Source organism: Mugil cephalus, chromosome 12 (genome assembly GCF_022458985.1).
Source record: "Mugil cephalus isolate CIBA_MC_2020 chromosome 12, CIBA_Mcephalus_1.1, whole genome shotgun sequence".
Lineage (NCBI taxonomy): Eukaryota > Metazoa > Chordata > Actinopteri > Mugiliformes > Mugilidae > Mugil > Mugil cephalus.
The window spans coordinates 17,846,511-17,865,266 of NC_061781.1; the positions used below are offsets into that span (position 1 = coordinate 17,846,511).

Here is an 18,756-nt window from a genome sequence, read left to right on the forward strand (position 1 = left end):
TCTCTCTCCCCTCAAGGCAAAAGTTATGGGAACGAGGTAGACTGGATGGACTCATACGGGGAGGAACAAAGGCTGTGGCAGCGCATGATTGAAAACCCAGAAGTCCCTCAGGAGTGTACTCTGATGCTGCGATCCAGCATGCGCAAGCACAACACATGAGGCGGACCGAAGCACAGACGGAGAGGATAAAAGAGAATAACAGAGGGAGAGGAGAAAGAAGTGGACTGAGGGCCTGAGGAAAGAGCTGGAAAAGTGGAATGATCAAGGAAAAAAAAAAGAGAAAAGAAAACTGTGAAGGGTCCAGGACTCCAGGAAAAAAGGAACAGAGACCATCCCTCTCACTACATCTTTCAGATCCCTTCTCCTGTCCACAGCAGCCAGTCATGCCTTACACTCTCATCCACCCGTGTCCCTCCAGAGCATCTAGTCTTGACCCGGCACTGCTGTTTACTGCTGTTTTTATTGTATGTAACGTACTATAACCCACTGAAGAAGCACATTCCTGATGTGTCCTCATCTCCAAGTCATTCCTGCATGTAGTCACAGCCTACAGAGACCATTTGTAAGGTGATAGGCGAGGCACTGATCGATTATATATATATATATATATATATAAAACATTCCCTTTTGCAAGCGCACCAAGCTGCATCCTGGTCTGAAGCACACGGTGATGCTGAGATTCATCCCATCATGAACAGTTTGTGTACAGAGGTGGAAACTAATTGATGCTTGTACTGCTGTGATCACTGTCAAAGAACCAATCTCAAACTCAATGCTCTTCAAAGCACTGGCCATGATTCCTTTAGAAACTTTCTTTTTGATAAAGAAGAGAAGAGCGTTGCAGCACTGCAGAGCGTTATTGCACCCCAGTGTTTGTCAAAGTAAAAGGAAATGAGTTTTAGGAGTGCAGCTTACTTTGTTGATTGCTTTTGTGTTAGCTGTATTAATCATTTATAAAATGTCAAGATGTTTGTGAAAACTGCCTTCTCTTGGCTGAGCTATGAGTTTATGTTGTCCTACCAGCAGTATGAAACCGAGAAAGCACTTAATTTACTAAATCTATAATGAATTAAAAGAAAAGGCAGAATTATTGTTCTAATAATATTTATTATTTGAGAAGATATATCCTCTGGATGGATTGTTAGCACTAGTTTTGTAAATATTCATGTTCCCCAGATGATGCACCATAGAGAACCTGATTCCACTACTTGAGCTTTCCATTGTTCATGTCCTCCTGAGGATTGGCAATCTCCTATTTTTCCTTTAGCGCCACCGTCTGGTCAAGAACTTTCATGTGAGCTTCGGCTGTACTTTTTGTTATGCAAAATTAAAGCTGAAACGAAGGCAACTAGAGTTGTAGGGTTTCTCGAAATACGTTTCGCCACTCACCCAATTAGCTTCTTCAGTTGTAAAAAAACTGGTGAGGAGTTGGGGTTTAAATGAGAACATCAGCGGCTATTATCAAGACCAGAAAAGGTCTAAAGAAATGCCTGATGGACGTCAGCGGGTGGCACCACGAGGACAGTACATGTCGTCTTTTAGAGGTCATCTGTCCCTTCGGCATGCTGTTTGTTAAATTGTATTCGGCGCTCCAATCATTTATACATGTTGTCACCTCCCAAATTTGTATTTCTTTATTGTTGTCGACACGCCCAGTGCTACTTTTCAGTCCAGACGCATTCCTTTAATCTGCTTTGGCTATTTACATGCAGCTATACAGTCTGTACCTCCTGCTCTTTTATAAGTTACATCAAATGAGTTGCTGATTGTTTTTTTTTTGTTGTTTTGTTTTGTTTTGGGTTTTTTTTGACTGGTGAATTAACTAAAATTAGTTGTTTTTTTTTTAAAAGTACAAGCTCTTGAGAGAATTTCACATGTCAAAGACAGTACTTGTATCGAGTTATTTTCCACCTCTGGTTGTTTAAAAAAAAATGAATTAAAAATAAATCTGTGGCACGAAGCTTCAACAGATAACCTAACTTAGATTAGCCTTGATGTAAATTTACATGACACTGTATCAGTGTGATAATAGAAACTGCATGGTATTAGAAAAAAAAAAACAGAGGTAGAAGAACAAAAAGGTTACGTAAAGCACTGATAATGACATCACCTTACACCTAGACAAGACAGTGTGATGTGAGGTGCGTTCCCAGGAACCCTGAGATGTCGGTTGTGTGTGTTGCGGAGTGAGTCAGCACTGAGGCGAGCGAGCTGTCTTCATCTTAAGGTTGGGGGATAATAATAATGAGCCGGTGACAGTCACACAGTGACCTTGTCCCCGCCGCCCCGGGGCTCTACGATACACCGTGATGAATCACACAGTTCACAAAAGATACGATCCTCAATGTAAACCTCCTGTAGAACCATCTCTCTCACGTGGAATGCCAATATTGTCCGCTTGTCCTCGGGAAACCGTCTGCTCTAAGCTCCCAGAGAGGACGCCTTCACACCCACAGTAATAGTAATAATACACGTGTTCACTGTCCAGCGTACTTGAGCTCGTGCAATACCTGATTACTGAAGAAACTCTCGATGTACAGCATGTACTATCTCTGTTGTGTCTAGTTTCCATGCATCATTTTTAATGTCCTAAATGTGTTACAAGAATATTTTGAAATAAACACATCTTTCCATAGAATATATGTTGCTTTTGTTGTTGTTTGTCTTTGTTGGTGGGTAATTTTCTAATATCAAACTAGTTCTGTGCTTGTTTACAGCACTAAAATGTAAATCCGGTTGGTTTGGGAATACAAACTAGGTCTAGGTGGAGAAATTGGTGGAGAATTTAGAGTTAATTGTGTAAATGTTTTGGTGTGTAGGTCAATCAGGACACAGCAGAAACCAGTGACACTGCCTAACCAGGGAGGTTTATCCTTTAATGACAGTGTCCAAACCAAGGGCAGGGCTTTTTGTTTAGTCCCAGCATTCTCATGCTACGTTCATATTGTGAGCCACAGGGCCAGCTGCACTGTGTGCCTGTTGACATTGTTGGATGTCATTATCTAAACAAACATATGAGTAATGGGAGGCCAGCTCAGCTTTCATTTTTAGAGCATCACATGCGTCACAAATATCTGCGATGCATGACGCTCAAACCAAAACAGAATAAGCAAAAGGTCATCTGAACGGGGGACGTCTCTATCGCAGCATTTGTAGCATTTGTTATCGTCTTTTTGGACAGTCGTTGCTGAGAGTGTCGAGGCTGCGCTGTTGATGCGGATGTGCTCTCCCGCTAAATGCGGTGTCACACAAGCTGCGTGTCCATTAAAAGGTGTTTTGTGAATGAGCCGTAACTCTCGCGATTAGTGATGTGCAGATCGATAGGGAAATGTCGATATTTCCGATAACAGGTCTTTACGCTCTAAAATCGATTCTCCAATCACAGTAATAATGTAATGTGGTAACACAATGGAGAGTAAATAAACCATTGAGTTGTGGCAACATAGCAAACCTTATGAAACACCTCAGGTCTAAGGCCTGAAAAGAAATCGGTGGTATCGAACAACAATGCTCGCGATATCCCATAATCTCTTAAATTCTCGTCAGGCGAAACTTCGCTTTAAGGAAATGAGCTTTAAATAAACTGGTCACATGACCCTTGCCTCATCTAGTAACTAAGTTGACGGGGAATTGCGTAAAAAGTGTATTCATTCCACTTTTGTGATAAACTGTTATATCTACAAGTTTAAAACCACCCATGAGAGCGTTTTAGCGATATTTGAGAGTTTTTTCGAAATGTAGGTGTTTCCATTGCCAGTTTTTATTGCGATATTTGGGTTCCCGGGGTACTAGAAACGTACCATCTTATTGTGGTTCAACCCAAAACTGTGTGTTTTCATTTATTCAGTGAAACAGCTAAGAAGACGTTCAATTTATTTCCTTTGATTATAATTATCCATTATCCAGGACTGAAGAAATTATCACACTGCAGACCTAAGTGGTTATGATTTATCTTAAGGGAACATGAATGATAGAACCAATTATCATTCTGATTAATTTTGAGACTTTTTATGAAAATACGCCAGACTTCAGGGGGTCTCCAGTGTCAGCGGGACCCGTAGTTGTCATAGCTGACTGACTAATATCCACAGAATTTGTATTGCTACAGAATTCTTCTATTAAAAAAATAATAGTTTTTAGTTGTGACTCATTAAAATGGAGCTCCGCTGTGAATCCTTCACCTCTTCTTCCGTTTCTCTTGCTCACACTGACGCACAGAAAGAGCACATCCTCCACACTGGACATTTTTAATCAGTATTTTTTAAATCCAGACGTAGAGGCGCAAATGTACTATACACCACACACAAACACACACGCACAGACAGAGTACATCGTTATTAGAGGAGTGAGGCATAAATATTAGACAGGTGAAAATGGTTCCAGTTCATACAGTAAAATGTCTTTTTGTACAAAATAGTAAAACATATTTCTGCTTTGAAAATCTTGAAAAAACAAAAAACAGACAAGGCACAGGAATCAATATGATTGTAATGTACTGTGTGATCCATTTCATACAGATCAGCCTCAGATCAGCACCGCGACTTACATACAAACCTTTGATGACACATGCACACAAACACTCTCTCACACACACACATATAAAGATACATACAGTCAGATAAAGAACAGGATGAGTTCAGGTAGGAGTGTGTGACACGTGGGCAGAAAAAGAAGATCTGAGTCAGTCTTGTCTGATGTGACTACAGAGGAAGAAAAGATCAAAGATGGCTGACAGTCCATGGTAGTGCGCTGAGGGCCCGGGGGGGAGTGTTTTATGATTGACAGGTCTGTCCTGCCTGCTGCTGTAGCACCATCTCGTCCTTGCGGAGTGGGAAGGTGTCGATGGTGGTGAATAATTCAGCTGCTGTGATCGGGAACGGGTACCGCTGCTTGTCCATGCCCTGCTTGTCTACCAGCACCATTTGGAAAGACCTTTGAGGAATCTGGAGCAGTATCCTAGGAAATGCACATCAGCTCAGCGAACAGGAGCAAAGACCTATAGGTTGAAGTTTCACGTGTGTTACATTGCGTGTTAGTACCTGATTTGCAGTGCCAGTGCCGGAGTAAGCAGCCTGTGTCGAATTCGGCCAATTTGTGCCGGGTAAGTCCCAACCAGCTCAATTACTGTCACGTGTCTTAAGTCCAGGCCGCACTGAGCGTGCTGTTCAGAAAGACAAGAACAGAAAGACAGATGTTTAACAGCATTGTTATTGATTCCTGTGCAAGGTAAAGAGAGAAAAAACAAAAAACAAAGTTACAGCTAATAATTATGTTCATGATATATTTAAGTTCATTCAAATATCTGTGTTTATTGTTACTTCACCCTAACATCCTGAAGATTCTTTGTGCTCGGTCAAATTTACATAAAGTGTAACCCTCAAACCTACAGTGAAGAGAACATCTTTGATCCAGTAGCTAGAGTAAATTCCCCAAACTTGTGTAATAGCCTGCCTGATAACCAATAAAAATCTGAGAAAAGTCTGCTATCTTTGTTGTTTCCAGGCTTAAAAATCACAGTCCTTGTGTGTTGACTTGAAATATTTATTATCTCATCTCATCTTCCATAACCGCTTGTCCCCTGTAGGGTCGCAGGGAGGGGTTGCAGCTCATCCCAGCTGTCATCGGGCCAGAGAAATATTTATTGTTTCCAAAGTAAGTTTGTATGGGGCCTCAAACTTTTCTTTTGTTGCATCACATCACCACAATCACCTCAAAATCTGAACATGATTGTACATCTACACATGCAGCTCACACCAAATTAATTTCCTTTAAGACTATTTTTTTGCTTTTATAAATGCTTAAAAACATTGTGAAAATGTTTAATTGTGTAAATTACAGCAAAAGCAACAAATCCTACTTTTTAATATGGCCTCAAAAATGCTAATTAAAGCTGAAATAATTTCTGATAATCAAACTTCTGGATAGACTGCAGGACTTGTCCCTTTGCTTGTTCTCAACCTGATGATGGTTTGTCTTACAGCTGATGATCTGATCACTTTAAAAAGTAAAATGTTTGACGTGATGGTTTCTGACGGGATGAGAAAACATCCACCTCACCCCACCGGCCCAGAATAGTCTTATCAGAGCTGTTGTCAGTAACGTTTATTCACTCGTCCTGACATTTTCTCTTCATCACAACGTTTCCTCTCCTATTTATTTGTCTCGCCACTTTGTCCCACTTAGGTAGCTGAGCGAGAGAGAAAACCGGACACTTTCTGAGAGGAATCGGAGGAGACACATCTCTTTCTCCTGCTCCGTCTCAGCCTCGTGTTCTCTGCTCGAGTCGTGCCTCACCTGTAAGTTAGTCATCTGGAAGCGGTAATTGTGATTGGCGGCCGTTGGTGCTGAGATAATGAGGAGCCGTCGCTTCTCATAGAACTGGTCCAGCAGCGCAGCAGCTGTACGCACTCCCACGTTGATGTTCATGGCTGTGATGACATTGAATGTACAATTACAATGGTGCGAGACTTGATTCATTCAGATCATCAGACAAAGGATAACACACAAAATGCAGTTTTTAAATGAAGGCTTTTTTCATTTTCTCTGACCTTTGCCCCTCCTTTTTGCCATCTGAGTTCAGTTTCTCTGGCCAGGCCTGATTATTGCCACACCCGTTCTCAACCAAATTTATCGCTTAAATAGGAACCTGCCTGACAAAGTGAAGTAGACTAAAATATCCTCTAAAGCTAGACATCATACTGAGATCCAAAGAAATTCAGGAATAAATGAGAAAGAAACTAATAGAGATTTATCAGTCTGGAAAAGGTTATACAGTAGGGGTTTACAATGCTTTTCGGGACCCCCAAACTGATGGAGAGATTGAGTAGGGACCCCCTGCCTACTATATGCGTTCTGTATTATAGGTCTTCAACAGGGGTACTGCAGGGGGGTCGCAAAATCTTTAGTTGGTTAGACTTTTAAGATGTTGCCTTCTGTCTCCATTTATAAAATATGTTGGATTAATGTTAATGTGTATTTAAAGAAAATAAAAAATGTATATATATATATATAAATATACAAATATATATATATATGCGGTACCTCATGGGTCGTGGACCCCTTCTTGAAGGGGGCACCTATGTTACAAAGCCATCTCTAAAGCTCTGGGACTCCAGCGAACCACATTGAGAGCAATTATCTACAAATGGAGAAAAAAATGGAACCTTCCCAAGACCAAAATTACCCCAAGAGTGCAGCAACAATTCATCCAAGATGTAACAAAAAGAGCCCACAACAACATCCAAAGAACTGCAGGCCTCACTTGCCTTAGTTACAGTCAGAGTTCATGACTCCACCATAAGGAAGAGACTGGACTAAAATGAACCTGCATGGCTAAGATCCAAGACCAAAACCACTGCTGAGCAAAAAGAACATAAATGGTCGTCTCAGTTCTGCCATAAAACATATTGATGATCCCTGAAACGTTTTGGAAAATACTTTGTGAACTGAAGAGACAAATGGAAGTAACACCTCATTTCAGAAAAAGGACCTCATACCGACAGTAAAATCTGGTGGTGGTAGTGTGATGGTCTGGGACTGTTTTGCTGCTTCAGGACCTGGAAGACTTACTGTGGTGAATGGAACCGTGAATTCTGCTGTCTACCGAAAAGTCCTGACCTGAATCTTGTTGAGATGCTGTGGCATGACCTTAAAAAGGAGGTTCATGCCGGAAACCCCTCTAATGTGGCTGAATTACAACAATTCTGCAAAGACACACAGATAACACAGTGATCGCAAACACTTGATTGTAGCTGTTGCTGCTAAGGGTGATCCAACCAGTTATTAGGTTTATTGGCCACTTTTTCACACAGAGCCGTGTAGGTTTGGATTTAGTTTTCTCTTAATAATTAAAACCTTTATTTAAAAACTGCATTTTGTATTTATTGAGTCATCTCTGACTGATATTTAAATGTATTCAATGATTTGAAACATTTAAGTGTGGCAAACATGCAAAAACAAATAAGAAAGAAGACAACATTCATTGCAACACAATATTACTGTGAGATGTCGCAAAATGTGAGTTTTTTTTGGCCGTTTAGTGTCTGATCTGAACAGAACATGTGAGTATTTTTCATTTTTTTTCCTGCCTCACAGACACAGACATTCAATAGATGGGCGTCCAGTATTGATTGGTCTAATCGATGGATAGCAGAGACGGCCATTTTCTCCTCCTCCTCCTTCTCAAAAGAAACCAGAAACAATTTTGCCGAGATTGACTGATGGCAGGTAAATAATCGAAACAAAAGTAGTCCAATTTTCAGACAGACTTTGTGTTACATTCTGCAGTTCAATACTGCAAAAAAAAAAACTGAAAAACAGACAAACCCAAATCTTCATGGATATTGTCTCAACTAAACTGACTAAACAAAAGCCAGATGGAGGTTGTGCAGTCAACAAGCTGCAAATTAGTGGCATTGTTGGTAGCAGGTATAAGAAAGTATTTTTTAGTGTAAGATCTTTGCAAATGAATCCCAAAAGCTTCAACTTCTTTTATTTTGTTAATCAAATGTTTGTGCAACCAGAAAAGGTGTGTGTTGATTTGCATGCTTTACATACGTGCACAGGTCGTGTCTAAACCAGACCAGGTGAGTCCAGATTGGCACACTCTGGCAGCGCTGCCCGAGAGCTCATAGCCACCGGTGCAGGTAAATTCACAGGTGGCGCCGTAGTTGTCTCCGTCGCTGTCACACTTCATATATCCATTGTCTGGGGCGAATAGCGGGCTGCAGCGGCGCACTACAGAGAGAGAGAGACATTTAGAATAAGGTAAACATAACAAAGGTGTTGCTCTTGTTAAAATACAGCATTCAGATTATTTTATATTATTCAATGAAGCTCAGCTTTGACATAAACCAAAATAAAAGAGCAGTGAATCGGCCGCTTGCATGCTCATAGAACAGGAGTTACATCTAATAACCTGCTGTGCACTGCCTTAACACAGCCCCTACTTTCACCACACGTTGTGAAAACAATTCCACATGATAAGTTGTGACTAAATCCGGCTCTACAAAGATACTTACCTCGCACTCTGACAGTGAAGCGGCATGACCCTTTGTTTCCAGCCCGGTCAAACACAGTGTAGGACATTTTATGGAGGCCCTCTGGGAAATCTGATTTTGAAGGTTTTCCCTTCAGGGTTACACTGCAAAACACATTCAATCATTCACTGTGAGCATTTTAGAGTGCAATAATGAACAGGACTAACACAGACTGAGAGCGCTGAAGCAAAGAGGGTAGCTGGGATGAGACTGACTCAGTGAGGATGCCGTCTGCGGTGTCGACACCCTCCGGTGTGTCCCAGGTCACTCTTGCTGTCAGCTTTCCTGGTTCTGCCCACTTATCCTTCACATTAGGACACTTGATTTTTGGTGGATCAGTGTCTATGGAGATAAGACACAACAAACAAAACTTTACTACAAGAAAGGACAAATGAGAAAAAATATTGCTGCTATGCTTTTTATATTTTCCTTTCTGAAAATTCCAACTCTTTTGCTGTTGGAACAACAATTCACTGATTTTAGATTGTGAAGTGGACAAAATCCAGCTTTTTATTTATGTGTGTTGCTGATAGATTTATTGACATATAACCAGATGCTGCCCGACTAATTAGTTTTTCTAAATGACTCATGTTAAACCAAGAATATTCTGTAATTGGTCGTTAAATATGCGGTAGATGGTTACATACCTAGTGTTGAAATGAAGCTGACGCACAAACACCAAAAACTGCAGTTCCTCTATTGAGACTGGCTCCAAAACTCAGTCTGTCCCCATAAGACCTCCATGTTTAACTTCACACAGAAATAAACAGGTTTGCAGCCCGGTCTTTGTAGCTAATTTCCATTCATAGCAGTGGTTGGTGAATTTTTATATAACTTGTTTGTCCAGGTGTCTCATGCACACCTCAGCTTTATTCACACCCTACCTCTTTGACCATGTTTGAATTACCCACGAGTTAAAGATGGGAAAACAGGGTCTGAATCTGCAGCGTGTTCTCACAGACAAAGCGGCGGTGTTTGTGAAAATGACTCAAATCTAATTTCACAAACAGCTCTGGTAGGGACGTGCTGGCTGTGGTGCACCGACAACTGAATGATTCTGGGCAAGTAGACAAAAGCCAGCGATTATCCACTGGTTGCAAGACTATTCTGCAATTTATATGAGCACCTTAGTGCAGGTTGTGTAGCCCGTATTTTCAGAGGCTGGGAAGAGAGATATTATGTTCTAATGAGGGGATGCAAACCACAGTCTTGTGAATGTGTTTCTGTGAACGTGACTAGAGGCTTTTCCCCCCTAAGCATCAATTACGTAACCTCGCGTTACGATTAATACCCTTTGTTGTAGAGTTTTCTTCCAATAGCTGGAGCTCACACTACGCTTTGAGCAACTTGTTAGTAGCAATGAGCAGACTCTTACCAATGCAGGTGGGAACTTGGGCGCTCCACACTTTGTTGTGTTGACAGGTTGCCGTCTTTTGGCCCTTCAGAGTGAATCCAGGGGAGCAGAAGAACTGGCAGCGAGAGCTGAAGTAGGAGCCATCCGAGCACTTGTAGCCGCCGTTAATGGGCATGTCCAGCTTGGGACAACGGATCTCTGTGTCATCAGAGAGAGCTCAGTGTTTATGCAGCACTTGCTTTTAGTTAACATATACATTACACTCTCTTTTTCTGCTGGGATGGATCCCATAAAATTAAGCAGTTGCATTTAATTACTGATGGAACCGGATCGTCTTTAATAAAGTGCAAGAGATGTAACTGTCTGTGCAAACCATTAAACCCAAGCAGTGCTAAGGATTATTCATCAGGACCCTGGGCTGGAATTTAGAGGCTGAAGAGGCTGAATCCACTCACGACTTTGGTGTCTTTGGTGCTTTTTCAGACAATTATCTGGCATGTGTATTGTGCTGCCTCAGTTGTAGTCGCTGTAACTATTTATCCATATGTGTTAATTTGAAATAATGTCTCAAGGTCTAACTACTCTCTCCAATGAAGCTTTTGCACCTTCTGGAAATACTAATTGTTCACAAAATTGTGGTTTAATAAAATTCCTCATTTGAGTCTTAGCTTCAGCTACCGGCAGTTTTATGAATCAAAATGTTAGATTTGAAAGGAGAATATTCATGACATTAAAATAAATGACATCCTTTGATTGGAAACATTGAGACACAGAGGAAAAAGAACCAGCGGACTTTTTATATCCAGGGTCAGGAGTAAATTTTAATCAAAGTAGCCTTCAGTCCTAAAATGACTCCCATCAATTTCTAGTGCTATTACGTATAATACCACATAATGGTTATTTGCTAAATTCGGGAGCTGGATATTTAGGAAATTATTGCTTCCATAACAAGACTTCGCTGACTGACAGGTTTGGGTGTATGTATCCATCTTTACACTTTTCGTCTACGTGCAGGTGTCCGGGTGCACGTTAGATCTCACCTCGGCAGGCGTAGTTAGAGGACCAGTGTTTGCTTGCCATGCACACCACCTCTGGGCTCTGGACTTCGTACCCCTGCTTACAGCGGATTTTACACCGCGTCCCCATCACGTTCCTGTAGTGCTCCCCTCTGGGCGTGCGGCAGCTCACGTCACCATGTTTCACTTTAATGGGCGCGCACCACGGGGTTCCTAAAGACAGAGGGAAGAGAACAGCACTGACCTTTCCATCGCAGAATCAAGGCACTTTTTAAGGTGAGTCCTCGGAGTGAGGAAAAACTCAATAATAAGCACTTACCTGAGGACTATAAAAGCTTCCATAGACTTCCATTATTATTAGTGTGAAAAAATGTAAAAACCCTCGCATCACCTTGAGCACAGGCAGATAGGGAGGATTTTTCATTACCTTATCTGCCACTTCCCATAATCCAGCATGGAGGTAAAGAAGATAGCCTCATACGAAGAAAAGACAGATAATGATGTGTAGGAAGCGTTTGAGTTTCAGTGTATCTGTGTTGCGTTACAAAGCGTGAAAACACGAACAGAAGCCTGTGATCATGATGTGATACTGATTAAGGTGGCTGCAGAAATATAACTTTCAGTCTGACCTGTTTGGCACAAAGTCACTTTAATCATTCTGAGCAGTTTTGCCAAGCTAAGTTAGCTGCATTTGCTTCAAGTGTGTTTCTTTGCGTGGTGGATAACTGCCCATCTCTACAACGATAACACAAAATTCCTCATCTGATGCCAATATTCAGGGCTTATTGTAATGCATCTAAATCTGCAGTTTATTTCCTGCTGGCTTAGGGTGAAAGCTCAGCCCTGTGAACCGACGCACACATGTACGCACACTGGAGGGGAGAATAGCCACCAGCTTAGGCTAATTTCCAACTGGAATGAAAAACAAAAAATGAGTATTCATTACGCAGCCAGCCTCCCTGAATCCCTCTCTCTGTCCGTGTGTGTGTGTTGGCAAAGTTTCCAAAGCCACTGAGTGAGAGAAAATAATATGACATTTGAGCTTTTACACGAGGGGAGAGTTTGATTTGGCTTCGCTGGTAATGTTCCGCATCTGAACTGACCCCGAAATTGAAAGCTGAAAGTTACTCTGACGTAACTGTGCCAGATTACAGAACTGGCTAAAATGATGCCTCTCTGAAGACAAGAAACAGCTCAGCACAGTCATGGGCTGAGCCTCCTTGCCCCTTGGTAACTCACTGACCACGTCAGTGCTGCAGTGCATTGTGGGATATATGTGCAGAAGTTGTGCCACTACAGTATTTCTTTGGAAACTGTGTGCAGTTCACAAACATATGGAGGGTGGTAATCCATCATTTGGAGCAATTAGCTTCACATTTCATCATTAGCTAGTGGGACGTGCTAGTTAGCGGATCTGTAGCAGACTGTAGCAGATGTCCCAATTTGTCAATGTTGTTAGGAAGAAGCTAATTGTTATTTACTAAGGCACAACCACTTTTGTCTTCATCTTACATACCCATTACATCTACATATGCTGTTTGTCTGAAATATGTCTCATTGTAGAAGTAGTAACTTGATAACTTTATTTCTCCAAAAACAATTTAATTTAACTAGAATAGAATCACTTCCTTCATGTACTGTGTGTGTGTGTGTGTTTTGGCTGCGACAAACCAAGAACAGTCACCTTTATATCTACGAGAATACCAGTCCTCATCGTCTCCGTAGGCGGACTGTCCTGACCCTGTGGGTGAAAGAAAACAAGAGAAAGCAACTAATACAGCAAAAGTTGTTAGGCAATGTTTTACAGCTTTATCTTGGGCTGATTTGCTGGACTTTTTTTTTTTTTCTTCTGCAAAACGGCACCACAAACAGGCTTAAAAACATTGCTTAACTCTCATCTAAACCAGACTCCAGGGGAGGTGATCTGGATCTTTTTTTGGACAGGACACATGCAAAAGTATCCAAAAAGATCCTGTTGTTTTCCACTTGGCATGGAAACATTTATCTGTTTAACAAAAAAAAAAAGGATTCACTCCCCTGCTGCGCATAGTATAAATGAGGACAGCTATTTTGAATTTTTTTTGCTTCCAAAACAGCTCCAAGAGATGTACTTACCGTAGACAGCTATCCATTTGAATAAATTCTAACAGCAAATGGTCTGCACAGACAGGTAAAAAGACAGCAGCTTTCAGAGAGCTGAGACATTTCTGAGTGGCGGCTGCAGAGCTGGTGGAGGACACACTTGAGTGGTACTGGCAGAAGACTAATGTGAGGAGAATAGTGATGAGCACGAGAGATCGTTTTAGGGAAGAGGACGAAGGAGATGGCGGTAATGAAGCAAAAAAAAAATGGGTGAGTGAGGGGTTAAAGTAGGGGGCAGGGTGTTCGACCTTGGCCTCCAGGAAGTTTACGAACCCCGGTGTGAATGTGTCCTCTGTTCAGGACCCACAAGGGAAGAGTGTTCAACCTCCTTCCAGCTTCATATTTGAGCGGCATGTTTGTCAGTGAGCCCAGCGCTGTGATCAAATATCCCGTACTGTTCCCCAGTCCTCATCACAGCTTTGCTCTGTCAGTTTAATAAAAGCCGTCTGGACCAAAATGCCACAGGTCAGCACACACACATGCATACACAACAAGCTCTGAGGTTTCAGCAGTCAGATCACACAGCGCGGACGGCGCACGTCAAACCCACATACCGAGTGAGTCAGATTTAGCTGTCTAATGGGAAAACTTTAGTGTCTGCTTCTTAATGGGGCGAGGGAGGGAGCCATGGAAAGGTATGGAAAACTAATTACAGGTGTCAGTGTGAGTGTGTATGTGTGTGTGTGCGTGCGCGCGTGCATCCGAGCAACACTCTCCAGAAAAATTATCAGCTCTGCAAGAATTTGCAGCAATACCAGACAAACTGGAGGACTCGCACATTGTCACACATTGTTAAGTCACATTCGCTGTTACCGCCAGCAACCATTGGTGTTATCAAACCAACCAGAACAGAAATCTTGAAGATTGTTAAGTTAACTGACTCATAAACTCATGAATAGCCGCCTGCAGATTTACCATAAGGGGAAGGGCGTTCTGACTGCGCCAACCTGGAAACATTAAATGACTGTTCCATTTGTATTCTACTTTACAAGATAATACTTATACTTTATTTTTAGTTTCTTGTGGTGTTTAAGAGTGTTTTTATGTGCAACTAAGCTACTGTGACCAAGCTATTTCCCTTATGGATCATTAAAGTCTAAATTACTAATTGACTTAAATGTTGTATTTAAAAGTGGGTGGTGAAAAATCTGGTGTAAAACTACAAGCAGGGAAGCAATGTGCATAAATTACATGATCTATTCCTCCCAACTAGGAAAGGGCTAGGGAAGAATAATAGATAAGATAAAACATCACTTTATTTTACCATCTGTACAAACAGTCTGACACCTGGATTGTGTCTTGAATAATAAATAAAATGTGTATATTATAATACAGTAACATTCAAATCTTTTTTTTCTCTCTCGTACATTTCTTATAACAAAAGAAAAGCGAGCATCCCTGCAGTACAGAGAACATTCCAGGATAATTAATTTTCCAAGCTAAATTTTTTAATGTCTATATTCGCAGCTCTGAACGGCTGTTGTTACGTTTCTTGCTTACAGTTATCACAGGCTAGTAAGACACGTTTTCAGTCCAGCATATCTGATTAAGCAGACTTGTCCTGGTTTGCGCTTGTTGATAAAAGCCTCCCATATTCAAAGAAAATCAAGGCGAGGATATGCGATCCGAGACCCTTCATCATTCATATCTAATAAATGTGTCAACGCCGTGAGGGGGGAGATCAGCAGCCAGCATCATCTTCCTGTCCGTCTGTCCTACATCAAAGAGGATTCTTTAGCAAGAAGTCTGACAAAGTGTTAATAGTGCAGGAACTGCAGAATCCTGCCTTCCTGACAAACCTCGGGGAGCGAATATGCTTCAAATTACCGAGTCTGATATTCCAATTAGCTGTTCTCCGCAGGCTCGCAATACAAACTGTCATTATGTGGAAGAAGCTCATTCCCTGTAAATGTAGGAGCGTGACTGGAGGCTAACAGTGGACGATGGTAGAAAAGCAAATGGGATGTCATTTCTTTATCGCTCAATTCAACGCGACATGATTACACACTTACATAATTCCTTTCATGCAGTAAGACTTTCTGTGTCATTTGTACTGTATACGAACACGTCTCCTACTGCTGCTGTTGTTGTTTCTGCTGTTGCCTTCATAATCACATCAGCAGTTTCTGATACAGAGGAGCAAACTGTTTTAGTCTCCATTAACACTTCACAGGAAAGTAGTCCAGTTTCATCATAGTGACAGTGATACAGTATGACACACGGCCACCGCTTTTTTTTTTTATTGTTATTGTTTGTAAGAACTGTTCCAAAAGGACTCATATACATATATTTACATGTGAATGCGTAATTCACTGAATAATTATTATTTATTCCCTGTTAAGTCTCTGTAGCTACTTGTGACAAACTACATTACCTGAGAGACAAAGACTGAGTCGTTAGCATCAGAGGTAATTGGTAAGTGATTCATTTTAACAGAGTACAGTGTGCAGCATGCAAAGCACATTGTGTTATGATACAGCATCTCTTTGGGTGTCGTTAAAGTAAATGATGCAGAGTCGGAGGCCAGAATGCGTCAGGAAAATGTCCCCTGCGTCATTACGCCACCAGCGGCATCTGCCTGAATTGTTGATAAAGGACCAGGCAATGTTTTCCCTGTACAATTTTTATGAGTTCATGCCCAACAACATCTGCTTCAAAGTCAGAGGTGCTGATTTAGTGGTTGTTGTTACAATCCTCTTGTGTCTATTTGAAGTTCCTGCGAGGTGACTGGACATTTTTTGCTTCCTCACGTCAACAGGTGTTTGTATTAGTTAGCTGAGGTTAGCTATGTGTTCAGGCTAATGTTAAGTTCATTCTGAGCTATGACATTTTCAGATTATATACGAGGATATGAGTTAAGATATTGTAGATTAAGTTGATCATAGGTTTCTGTTTAGTTTTATAATACGTCTGAGAGAAACGTTAAAAATTAACTATGCCTTTGCCCTTTTATGACGTTAAGGTACCTGGTTGTTAGCTTGCTAAACTGTTAGCCTAGCTGGCTTCGCTGCCCATAACCGGTATAAAGATGGATGTGAAACTCTAAAATCAAGCAAAAGCAAGTAGAGCTCCCCCTGGTGACTGGATACAGTACAGGTCATAAGCTTCACCTCCTCCATGTTAGTTGGGTGAACTGGGGTCAAATTAAAACACTAAAATACATGTAAAATATTTTTTATATATAAGTATGAAGTAAGTGTCAATTTTTGGATATGTTTCGATTTAGTTATTTGAAGCTACAGAAACAGGATGTGACATAATGATGAGTACTAGCTGCCATGCTAACCGCTCCATAAAGTGTCCAATGAGACTGTGAGTGTCGTAAAAAACTAAATAAATACAATGTATAATCCAATATTTTCTCGTAACTGGTGGAGGTAAAGCAGAGCGCTGTAATAAATGAACAAAAACCCGAGTGAATCTGGAGGAAGTGTGGCTCCAAATTCACAAGATGGACCAGCGCAAGGATGTAGCAACACGTTGTCCATATTTAACAACAGTTGCCTAGCAGCGGCAGTCTCACGACTTACGACTGATGTTACCAAGTGAACACCAAAAGCTTGTGACTCTCTGACCTTTCCCCTTGCTGAACCATATCTAGTTGTGTTCTCTGTGAAACCACATGAAAACTCAAAGCTGTTTGCATATTGTTCACTAAGTATTAGTTTGTGACGATTCAGGATTCCCATGACCTTCCTTACTTGATAAAATTGAAGTGTTTTCTTATTTTGTCTGGTAGCACAGTCTTTCCCTGACTCACTTTGCAAGTTTCTCCCTCTGTGAGGAGGATTGTCCTTCCCAGACTTTAATCAGTGCAAGAAACCTCATGGAAAATACGACAAATGCTTGCTTGAAATAGGTTTAATTGTAAAAGGAAATGTACGACTTGAATACTGTACATACCTTCTTTTAAAAAAGAACCCCGCAATAACCAAAAGCAACTCACTTGAAAATCTCTGCACTTCCACCCAATGTTAGACACCCTCTCTCAACTAATAAATGGTGTAATTGACCACCAGAACAAACACAAACAGACCCCTGTAAAATAAACTCCCCATAAACGCACACAAGCACAAGCACAGACCAGAGTCCTGATTGTCAGCTCGTGCAAGCTGTTTTTAGTCCGTCAGCATAAATCTCCTTTGCAGTTTCCATTCATGTTTCAGCCTGTATGATCATACAGCAGTGGTGAGCCACTCTCAAACCATCTACAGACACATAGCCACTGTGACTGCACGCACGCACACACGCACACACACACGTAAAATATCTATCCAGGGTTCCAGGCTTTGAAGTAATTTCAGACTGCACTCATGGCTGCAGGCTACAGGCTCTGCACTGTGTATTTCTTTGTGGGGAAAAAATGGACTTTTAAACAACTTATCAGTAAATTTGTGATTATGTGCATGCGTGAGAAAGATAGATAAATAGTCCAACCCATGGAGAAAAAATATCATTAATGAGATACTGTAAAATCTCCCAGACTAACTCTCAGTCTCAAGATGTGAATGCCCACTGCAGCGGTTTAATTCAAACTGTTTAATCTGATCTCTGTTTAAGCCTCTAAGCATAGAATAAATAAGTGATGGCGGGGGAAAAAAAGTGAACATTAAACTTACAATTCACAGCAGCTTTCAGAGCTTTCATTAGTGCCACAGAGTCACTGAGCTCTGTGCGCAGAGAAACGTCCCCCAGATGCACACTGCACTCCCCCCGCATTTTCCTCCCCCTCCACGCAAACACAAACCGCGGTTCACCAGACAGCAGCGGTGAGGACAAGAAACCTCAAACACAGTGCATGCAGGAAAGAAAAAAAAAATCACCTAACACAAAGCGTCTAATCTCACCCCAACACCCAAAACCACAGATTTTCCACATTGTTACCCAGGTTAGTGTAGACATAAGCACTTAAGCAGGACTATTGTTTAAACTTCCTCCCTCTGTGAAGGTTTAATCATGCCCAGCAGCCTTTTTTTTTTTTTTTTTTCTTTAGGTTGGTCCTTACCTTCGTACCCAGAGCAGAAGCAGAGCTGGACAAACAGGAGCACCAGCGGCCACATGTCCATATCGGGAAGCGGACACGGACACTCTTCAGCATGTGAAGGAGAGCTTGCAGGAAAAGTTCCAGTGCATTCCTGCTTACCAAAAGGCCCGCCTCTTGCTCCAGAAACAAGGGAGGATTCTCCTAATACAGGCAGGCCCCGGC

The 18,756-nt window shown here is 41.5% G+C and overlaps 2 protein-coding genes across 6 annotated transcripts in view; one reads left to right on the forward strand and one right to left on the reverse strand.

Annotated features, from left to right (window-relative positions):
* Nucleotides 1-2,642, forward strand: part of sytl5 (synaptotagmin-like 5) — a 36,823-nt gene extending 34,181 nt beyond the window's left edge. For all 4 annotated transcript variants that reach the window (XM_047601850.1, XM_047601849.1, XM_047601848.1 and 1 more), the window contains one exon: nt 17-2,642. In XM_047601850.1, the coding sequence (XP_047457806.1) occupies nt 17-159 (143 nt within the window). In that variant the 3' untranslated portion in view covers nt 160-2,642. The remainder of the gene's footprint in view (nt 1-16) is intronic.
* Nucleotides 2,643-4,233: 1,591 nt separating this feature from the next.
* srpx (sushi-repeat containing protein X-linked) lies at nt 4,234-18,700 on the reverse strand. Of its 2 annotated transcripts, XM_047601628.1 has the most exons (10): nt 18,556-18,700; nt 13,093-13,149; nt 11,433-11,621; nt 10,414-10,590; nt 9,254-9,380; nt 9,021-9,142; nt 8,557-8,736; nt 6,295-6,428; nt 5,040-5,161; nt 4,234-4,956 (listed from the first exon to the last, which is right to left on the reverse strand). In XM_047601628.1, exons 1-10 carry the CDS (start codon nt 18,614-18,616, stop codon nt 4,773-4,775), a joined length of 1,353 nt encoding a protein of 450 aa, XP_047457584.1. In that variant the 5' UTR covers nt 18,617-18,700; the 3' UTR covers nt 4,234-4,772. The 2 variants fall into 2 exon arrangements, with proteins under 2 accessions (XP_047457584.1, XP_047457583.1); XM_047601627.1 differs by lacking the exon at nt 13,093-13,149 and having other exon boundaries at nt 18,556-18,676.
* Between the last annotated feature and the right edge of the window lie 56 nt (nt 18,701-18,756).